At 36.5% G+C, this 10,734-nt stretch overlaps 1 protein-coding gene across 1 annotated transcript in view; it reads right to left on the reverse strand.

Annotated features, from left to right (window-relative positions):
- Positions 1 to 8,407, reverse strand: part of LOC138701562 (src kinase-associated phosphoprotein 2-A-like) — a 90,755-nt gene extending 82,348 nt beyond the window's left edge. The window contains exon 1 of the mRNA XM_069828581.1: positions 8,251 to 8,407. Coding sequence (XP_069684682.1) covers positions 8,251 to 8,293 — 43 coding nt within the window. The 5' untranslated portion in view covers positions 8,294 to 8,407. The remainder of the gene's footprint in view (positions 1 to 8,250) is intronic.
- Between the last annotated feature and the right edge of the window lie 2,327 nt (positions 8,408 to 10,734).

Here is a 10,734-nt window from a genome sequence, read left to right on the forward strand (position 1 = left end):
GTGCCACCTTCTCGAAAATTCCATTCCATTCAGTTATTGGGATTAAAATAACTACAACAAATAAAAAAAAATTTCTATAATAATTATAACGAAAAACTGACTCTCTTGCCATAACTATTAATACACAAATTCATAATCTCAAGAGAATTAAACCAAAAGAAATTAAATCACTACCAAATAAGTAACTTAAGTTACCTCAATAAAATAAACCAGATATAGAAAATATAAATAAAAAACAAATTCACAGAATGATAACGTGAAAAATATTTAAAATAGGACTGTGGGGTTTTCTCTGGTAGGCCTATATTTAGTTACTCTGTGGCTAGTACCACAATTAATTTGTCAGTCAATTTTTTAGATATCCTGTATATACTAACATTCTTGCTCGAAGTCACAAAAAAATTGCACTGCCGAAAGTCTGTAAATAATAATTCCCCTGACTCAAAAATATTTAAAGGCATAGGCCTATTTATAACATCTCATATTCAGATAATTTAATTTCATTTATTTTATGCGAGCAGATTTTGAGCAGTTTTTATAAAAGTAAAAGTAGTTATCTTCATGTGCATCATTTTCGGACGAATTAACTCATATTACTGAAGATAAACAAAATTCTTCTGTTGCTAAGAAATAGTTACACACAAAGAAGTTCACAACTGTGGAGTAACGGTTAGAACGTCTAGCCGCGAAACCAGGTAGCCCGGGTTCGATTCCCGGTTTCCCGGTCGAGGCAAGTTACCTGGTTGAGGTTTTTTCCGGGGTTTTCCCTCAGCTCAATATGAGCAAATGCTGCGTAACTTTCGCTGTTTGGCACCGACTCATTTCACCGGCACTATCACCTTCATCTCATTCAGAACGCTAAATAACCTAAGATGTTGATAAAGCGTTCTAAAATAACCTACTAAATTTTAAAAAATACACAGAAAAGCGGGACACAAAAAACATCCTTCTTTTTACAAGGAGCACAAAATGTATCTTCCTGAAAATCCCGAAATCGAAGTTCCTAAGTATCTACCTATTTCCTATAACGACAAAATGAAAAAAATTGTTTAATAATTATAATATAATTAATCAAATATTTATTTATTTGTTCGGTTTCTTTGCTTATTTTTGTTTGTTTGTTCACTTATTTACTTGTTTATTTATTTATTTATTTATTTATTTATTTATTTATTTATTTATTTATTTATTTATTTATTTATTTATTTATTTATTTATTTATTTATTTATTTATTCTATCCTAAAATCTCATGAACATAACAAGATTATTATTACATTCCTTCTAGTACTGGTACTTCTATATAGATAGTTTCCCATTATTTACTAGTCAGTGTTTTTAATTGATTATTTTACGACTTTTTTCAACTGCTATGGCTATATAACGTCTGAATAAGATGAAGGTGATAATGTCAGCAAAATGAGTTCAGGGCCCAACGCCGAAAGTTACCCAGCATTTAATCGTATTGAGTTGAGGGAAAACCCCGGAAAAGACCTCAACCAGGTAACTTGTCCCAACCAGGATTTGAATCCGGGCCGGCTAGTTTCACGGTCAGACATGCTAAACCGCTACTCCACAGCGATGGATCTTTTTTGTTAAAGCAGGATGGCACATTAGATGGTTTCTTTTCAGTATCTTCTGTTGACCACACAGCGTATATATTTGCCTTCGTATATAATACCTATAATATAATATAATATAATATAATATAATATAATATAATATAATATAATATAATATAATATAATATAATCAGTAATCACGAGGCCTATATGAAGAATACACCGTACATCCATAGTTTAAATCTTTGTTTCCTATTCTTTGTCCTCTAAACATCACAATGAATGTATTGTATGTAGTTGAAAAAGATGCTGGCAATCTTCGTACTACTATTCTTATGACACTGGAACACAGTATCAATGCCGCCCGTGAAGAGTTAATTGACGGAAGCGTCTTCATTCAGTTCTACGACTAGCAGTGCGTAATGTACACTACTCCGCGTGATGATCTCATGTTTATTTAAGCGACTTGGCACTTGAAAGGTCCAGAGATCGACACACGGTCATGTCACTCAATTGGTAATTAACACTGAAGCTCTTAAATTGATGACATTAGAATTGTTAGTACGGGCATCTGGAGCTTCTGAGATGCCTTGTATTCCGATAGTAAGTGAGGGATAAGGTATTTTTTATCATTAAGCTCAGAGGGAATGGTTGGAAACTGAATGAAGTTGGAATGCAAGCTTGGAATAACGACTACAACCACATTCAGAGACACTTGTTCCAAGTTTTCTTCTATGTTTATTACACTCTGAATGTATGAGGGGCAGTCAAATGAAAACGGGTCAGATGCCAAAATGTATAATAGAACATTTATTACCTCAAAAGTAACCTTCAAAACTATTTATATATTTATCCCACTGGAGCAAGACAATCACTTGAAAAAGCTTATCATGAAGAAAGATAATGCCGTTCAATATCATACCAGAGCGTGACTTAATGGAGCGTCTCAGTTTCTGTAAAGTTCCTTCATAATGCTGTGCATTGATTGTGGTCCCATGATCGAGAAATTCAACAAGCAGAGAATCCCTAGAATCGAAGAAGAATCTCAACATGATTTTACTGGAACTTGTGGATATTGCTTTGGACTTTTTCGGTAGGGGAGAATCCATGTGTTTCCATTGTTGGCTCTGCCGTTTGCTCTTCGGTTCAAAATGGTGACACCACGATTCGATTGAGAAATGTTTGGTTCAGACTGTGCACTGTAATACACACTGTACATTCGGAAAACAGCATTATATAAAGGACCGAGGATCGAAAAGTAATGCACAACAATTTTTTTTACGAAATACTATTTCGGTTAGGACGTTCAAAGTTGCATATAGATAGTTTGAATCTTGTGCTACAGACAGCAATGGCTCATTAAGGGTCACCCTGACGCAACGAGCGGCAACTACCGAGTAAAGATGGCGTGTGTGCTAGCGTCGTCTACTTGTGTTATCCGTTTTTTTGCGGGTAAAACGAAAAAGTCCGAGTGAAATCCACACTCGGAGGTGTATGGTGCTGATTGTCTGGACCGTAGTAACATCTCCAGGTGGTGCAGGTTCTTCGAAGAGGGCCATCAACGAAGCACGTTTCGGCCAAACAGTGACAGCTGCAACACCACCCAATGTCAAAGGTACTGAGGCGGCAATCATCCACCCTACAGTCCAGACTTCGCACCGTCTAACTTTCACCTCTTCGGAACAATAAAGAAATCCCTATGAGGCCAACGCTTCGGTTCGGATGAAGAAGTGGAATCAGTAGTGCGCAGGTGGCTATACGCTCAGAAAACGGAGTTTTATGAACGAGTTGTACTGAATCTGATGTCACGATGGGAGAAATGTGCCTAGAAACTTGGTTCCTGTAAACCCTGTAGCTTTGTTGTGCTTTATTTCGTTTTGCTTACCTATTAAATTCGTTGCCACAAAAAAATTGTGCGTTACTTTTCGATCCTTCTAAGTAATACCGGTACCGGTACTTGTTTATTTTATAAAATTATTTAGCGTTTATCCTCTGGATCATGGTACAGTACCATATATACAAATATTTCTCCTGCGTGTTTTTATTGGGTTATTTTACGACGCTGTATCAACATCTGAGGTTATTTAGAGTCTGAATGATATGAAGGTGATAATGCCAGTGAAATGAGTCCGGGGTCCAACACCGGAAGTTACCCAGCATCCTGCATGGTAAAGTAAATTGTATTGCTATGTTCACTTGGTGGTCATCGCTCCATTAGGCAAGCGGCAGTGGCAGTACGACTTCATGGATAAAAGCAAACAAAGAGATGATGGAAAAATTTCGAACAAGCCCCGAGAAATCTACTGAAAATCTTGTATGCTTGCTTGTAAGCTATCACATCCAAATACGACACAACAATTTTTCTTTCCTTGTACACCGGTGATAAATATTAATGTGAATTTTGAACAATGTTTGGGTGATAGGGGATAACACGGGAGCAGCCACAGAAAATACTCGTATGTTATGTTAGGTAATATGACAAGAATTTTCACAGTAGGCATAATAAAATCTTGAATAACAATGTTTCTACGAAATAAGTGTAATATTAGTAATAATAATAAGTTTGTTCCAGCAAGCAATTCAGAACGCGTTACGAACTAATACCGAACATCTTCGGTGCATGCGCTAATCGAGTACGTTCTCAGAACTAGTTCGGGATTTCACGCTGATGGAACGTTTCTTAAACTGTTCTTTTACGGCCTTCTGATTTTTTTTCTCGTATTAAAAATATATTTATCTTCCGAACTCAATATGTCATAAAATATATCACGGTCACCTTCCAAATCACTCATGATCGACTATTTTTTTATTCTAATCTGTCCGGTCTCGAAGTATTATTTTAACCTCAGACTAAGCCATTTGCGCATGCGTCAGCAATCCAGAATTCTCAATTCCTGCTCTTAATCGAGAACCAATTTCACTCGTTCCGAGCGAGTTTCAAAGCACGTTGGAACAGGAAAATGGAAGATCAGAATCGGTTCAGAATCAGTTCAAGTCTTGTTGGAACACACATTGAGCAACTACGCATGCGCAGGCAGTTCAGAATAGATTCTGAACTAAGCTGGAACAAATCTAATATTAGAAACAATGTTACAACTGGCAATCAATAGTAGTAGTAGTAGTAGTAGTAGTAGTAGTAGTAGTAGTAGTAGTAGTAGTAGTAGTAGTAGTAATAATAATAACAGGAATAGTAATTAGTAATAATGATAGCAGAAATTACGTACAGAAGTAACAGTAGTAGGTTCTAATAACAATATTATAATAGAAGTAACAGTGCTAATATTACTAATATTAGTATTAGTAGTGATAGTAGTAGTGACAATAATACTGTAGTAGCAAGATTAATAGCAGTAATAGAAATAGAAACAGTAGCAACAGTAGTACTGTATGTAGTAAGACTATTACAGACTACAGGGCTACCAGAAGTCGCACCATTATCTATTGGAACGTACAATTATTCAGACTTTCTAGACTTGTTAGAAACGTACCAAACGTGTCACTCAAGTAAATATTTGCACCAAACCCCGGCAACACACACGTATTTTAAAACACTCGAATCATGCACATACAATGCAATAAACTTCCTCTAAAATTTTATCTAAAAAGTAATAAAAATTTTGTTTACTCTTTGTTACAGACTATCCTATCGCGAAGTCCACAAATCTGGCTGAGTTCCCGTTAACAGCTGAATGCACTGAATGTTACAGGATATTCATATCAAATTCTTTCCTGTTTATTTTGGTTGGCAGAGATAGAAGACCAGGAAAATACCTTTACTCACAGAAAGACTAAACATTATTTTTGTATTATAGCTGTGCTACCAGCCTCGGTGTATAGGCTACTGTATAAAGGTTAAGACGCACAACTTGAAAACACTGCTTGGAAGCCACGTAGTGGGTTCGAATCCCACCGATGGTTTGAGTGTTTGTTGTGATGACACCACGGTAAGGAAGTCCCACTGTACAGTATCTAACATTGTGCCAGGTCACAGAAAGTCCTGATATTGATCGAGCGAAGTCTCTTCAACCATACGAATAAAAATGTGTGCTTGTAGTGTATGTAGAGCAGACTAAGAAGACTAAATCTTCAGAATTATTCTGCAGTGCTTGGGAAAAGTGAGGTAAGTCAGTTTCCACAAACCTTTTTTGATAATTTATCGACAACTTACGGAACATCTGCTCGCTTGGGAAAAAAAAAAAAAAAAAAAAACATAAGTATTTCTCTCATTACAATAATTCATACAGAAAAAAATCAAATCGACATAAACCAGTGTAAGTTGTCAATAAATTATCAAAAAAGGTTTGTGCAAACTGACTTATGTCACTTTTCCCAAGAACTGCAGAATTGTCAATATAGAAAGTACATTCTGAGCAGTTTGTACTTCTTAAAACTTTCGAAATTAACTAGGTTGTCACAAAAATTGTAAATCATGTTTTATTTAACGACGCTCGCAACTGCTGAGGAACTAAGCACACTTAAAGCTATCGATATGGGCTGGGATCGAACCCGCAACCTCGTGACAGAAGGTCAAAACTCTATCGAAGTTTTCACTTCCCTCTCATATCTATTTTGATATGAACGAATTTACCGTTATCCGAATATGAATTAAAACGAAAACAATGGTTGCTTGGTTGTTCATATAAGGACGTTCTTGATTGTGGAAACTTCCGATCTCGAGAACTTTAAACAATTCGTTTCCTTTTCTAATCTCCATAACGAATACTAGCCAGACAATATCAAAATTAAAGTGTAAATTAAAGAATTGTATTCTACGTTATGCAATTGCTTGCTAAACACCTGTCAAATTGTACTTAAGCCATAATATGTATAAAAACAAACCTGTAAGTCATATTGCCAGTAAGTTTTATTTTTAACGTGTTATTTCTTCTTCTTCTTCATCGTATTATTATTATTATTATTATTATTATTATTATTATTATTATTATTATTATTTTTTTTATTTATTTTTTTTTTTTTGAGATTTATCCTTCGAAGAGGTGGAAAAATTCAAATATCTTGGAGCAACAGTAACAAATATAAATGACACTCGGGAGGAAATGAAACGCAGACTAAATATGGGAAATGCCTGTTATTATTCGGTTGAGAAGCTTTTGTCATCTAGTCTTCTGTCAAAAAGTCTGAAAGTTAGAATTTATAAAACAGTTATATTGCCAGTCGTTCCGTATGGTTGTGAAACTTGGACTCTCACTTTGAGAGAGGAACAGAGATTAAGGGTGTTTGAGAATAAGGTTCTTAGGAAAATATTTGGGGCTAAGAGGGAAGAAGTTATAGGATAATGGAGAAAGTTACACAACGCAGAACTTCACGCTTTGTATTCTTCACCTGACATAATTAGGAACATAAAATCCAGACGTTTGAGATGGGCAGAACATTAGCAAGTATGGGCGAATCCAGAAATGCATATAGAGTGTTAGTTGGGAGGCCGGAGGGAAAAAGACCTTTGGGGAGGCTGAGACGTAGATGGGAAGATAATATTAAAATGGATTTGAGGGAGGTGGGATATGATGATAGAGACTGGATTAATCTTGCTCAGGATAGGGACCAATGGCGGGCTTATGTGAGGGCGGCAATGAACCTCCGGGTTCCTTAAAAGCCAGTAAGTAAGTAAGTATTATTATTATTATTATTATTATTATTATTATTATTATTATTATTATTATTATTATTATTATGTGAAATATTAACACATTATGATTGTCTAATTTTTGTTTCCATGACTAAAATTGTAGGTACCGCAGACTTTTATTTACCAAATTAAGAGAATCGAATGTAGAAATCCGTTATTTTCGAAATAGATCACATAGTTTGTAAATTCTCAGTGAGATTTAATAAAATCCCAAATAACCCGTTTATTATGTAATAATTATTACTTATATTATACAAATAATAATAATAATAATAATAATAATAATAATAATAATAATAATAATAATGATAATAACAACCAGATCCAGTTTTTGCCGGAACGCACTGAAACTAAGTTCCAGAATATTTCCTCTGAAATTACAAAATCCATCTCGTAACTGTTACAAGAAGCATAGTCCGGAACTGATACTTTACTTAATCTCACATGTTCTTTAGATTTCAAATAATTTCAAAATAGTTCGTGTATAATATTTATTTCTCTCATTCATTTCGCAACAATTTATTAACATTTAAATTTTATCGAAGGAATTTTGTGTAAAAACTGATTAAAACATTTTCAGCCGCTCACGGATATCTTATTTATATTTATATTTGTATTTATTTTTTTGCGAAGAGAGATGGACACACCGAAGGTTTTCTTTTTTAAACTTCCATTTGCAACAACGTTGGGAAGGGTGCAATTTGGAAATTATTATTTTGTTGGAAAAGTAGTCTATGGTAGTCCTGATGATAACAATGATGATGATGATTATGATAATAATAATAATAATAATAATAATAATAATAATAATAATAATAATAATAATAATAATAATAATAATAATAATAACAACAACTCCGATATCACGTCGCACCGTAGTAATTCTTACAGCTCTCGATGTGTATGTTATATTAATTTATATTTGTGTACTGAAGCTATCATGGGAGCACAACAGTTTTAAGTATCACAAAAGACAATCGGTAGGCGCAATGTGAAAATTCGAACTCATGACCAATTAGTTGTGATAACTTGGACTTACTCACCGACTAGTAATTCCTTTAAAGCGTCGGGAGTCGAAGCCATCATCACTGATGGGATCTTCAGCGCATGGCGAGGTGCTGTGTCCCCTAGTTGAGTCAGCACTCAACCTCCCGCGGTGCTTCCTCACTTCTCGCTGCTACCGCAGAGTCCTCTGTGTAGAGAGCACACACATGTGGGTTCGTAAAATGGTGGGGGAGAGGAGAGGAAACTTCACACGAGCAAGGACATAGCCTATTCGAATGTGAAGTTTGAAACTAAATGTAATTTCTGAAAAGAACATTCTTACTCTTCCGCATTATTTCGTTATCTCCACTGTTGAAATCCGACGACATTGTGATAAATTGCAGTTATTAAACAGCTGTTGTATTTAGGCTTGATTAACTACCGCCATAATTCGATATTTGACTGTCGCATGAGTACCGGTATGTCAAACCTTTACACATTTGACCAGGAAAGAATATGCAGACGACCTTAGAAAAATTCGGTGTCATGGAAATGACACTTTTCTCATAAATTTTACACTCCGGAACAATTCAGTTCTCGTATCGTGTGTGTGTGTATGTGCGTGCGTGCGTGCGTGTGTAATTATAAATTTCCTTTTTTAGTAGGCGTATTCATTTTGCACAGATTCATTTAAAATAAGCTATTCATATACTGTAATCAGTAGACATCGGAAGTTAAGGCACTAAAATGGTATTTTAGGCGCCAAAAAAGGCTCTAAAAACAACAAAAATAGGACAATAAAAGGCATTGGAATTACATTGAATCACCCATAATACATAAAGTAAATATCCATAAGATCATAAATAACTTAACAAAGTACACTGGAAAAGTAGTTTCTCTGTTCTATAGACTTGTTTCACTTGTGCTTATTCATCCACAACTTCACGTCCATAATTTTAGTTACAACAAACAACTTTTCAAGATTAACGTACAGTTACCCTGAAAAAGAATGAGACGATTCTTGGTCGTCGGAAGTTAAAGTTCTACAGCGCGGTTCACTCGATATCGACGTAGGGATACATAACATGACAGATAGTACAAGAATTGTTACAAGGACCACAACAAGGACAAGGACCAGAATAAGGATCACGAAGAAGACTGCCATTTAAGGCCAGGATTTCACAACATAGCTCGAGTCCCAAAATATAATTGCTTCACTGTACCGAATGGCAAATTCCTGCTAAGGGATCTACATTCTGGACTGCTGCTATCACTGTCTTGTCTCGGTAGCTCATATAGTAGCGTGCCGGTTTCATTGTATAACCGAAACGTCTCGTGTTCGATCCCAGGTAAAACGTTTTTTTTATTGAGGTATAATTAATTTGTTCAGAGTTCCTCGACTGTCTAATTTGTCGAAAAATATGGAATAATTTATGCCCAATTTCTGGGTCTTACAAGTGGGCTGAACCTCTTCAAAAAAAATAAATCTTACTTCGAAGTTAAAAGTATTTTTCCTCAAACAAAAATCATAAGAAACAAAAAGAGACCTGTTAACTTAAAATCTTGTCCACATGCCATCAGCTTCTATTACAGCTCTAAGTCGATCCGGCATGGATGTCACGAGATTGTGGAATAAGTTCTGATCCCCGGCGAGATCTTCCCAGGTGTCAACAACTTGATCCCACAATTCGTCTCGATTTCGAGGGCGTCGGTGGGCATAGGTGGCTATCCTTCTCTTTTTCAATTCCGCCCATAAATTTTCGATGACATTCAAATCAGGTGACTTCGGAGGCCAATTAATGATTTCGATCTCGGGTCTCCTTTGAAACCATCTTTGAATGCTTGCAGCATAGTGCACGGGATGGTTATCCTGCTGGAACAGCAATGTTCCTTCGGGAAAATGTTCTCGGGCGGAGGGAAGGAATATATTTTCCAGAATGTGCTCGTAAGTTTCCGCATTAAACCGGCCATCGATGCGTTCTATAACGCCAGGTCCATCGTAAGACATCCACCCCCAACACGATATGCTAAAGCGCCCCGATCTTTCACGTCGGTGCACATAGCGCTGATCATGTCGGAGACCATCCTCACGATAGACACGGACAGGACCTTCGTAATCACTCGAGATGGTTGTTTCGTCGGAGAAAATTACATTTCTCCAATCGAAATCCACTCGATTGGTAGCGAAGGCAAGACGGTCGACAGCTTGTGCTTCCCCCAATATTTCCATTTGCGCAGCCCTCCGGCTCCTAATACCGCGGTTCCTCAACCTGCTGATCACAGTCCGTGAAGAGCCGGGAAAGTTAGATGCTGCTCTTATTTCGTTAGCAGTCAGAAAGGGGTCCTGTCGAACTGTCTCGAATAAAAGAGCATCCTCTTCCAATGAAGAAATCCGCGGACGCCCAGGAATAGGGCGATTTTCGACCTCCCCAAAATTTTGGTAACGATGAACCCATCTCGCGGCTGTACTTCCAGGAACACCGACCAAACGGCCAGCAGATCTAGCCCCATATCCAGCCTCAACTAGAGCTATAACTCGCTGT

The sequence above is a fragment of the Periplaneta americana genome, chromosome 6, assembly GCF_040183065.1.
Source record: "Periplaneta americana isolate PAMFEO1 chromosome 6, P.americana_PAMFEO1_priV1, whole genome shotgun sequence".
Classification (NCBI taxonomy): domain Eukaryota; kingdom Metazoa; phylum Arthropoda; class Insecta; order Blattodea; family Blattidae; genus Periplaneta; species Periplaneta americana.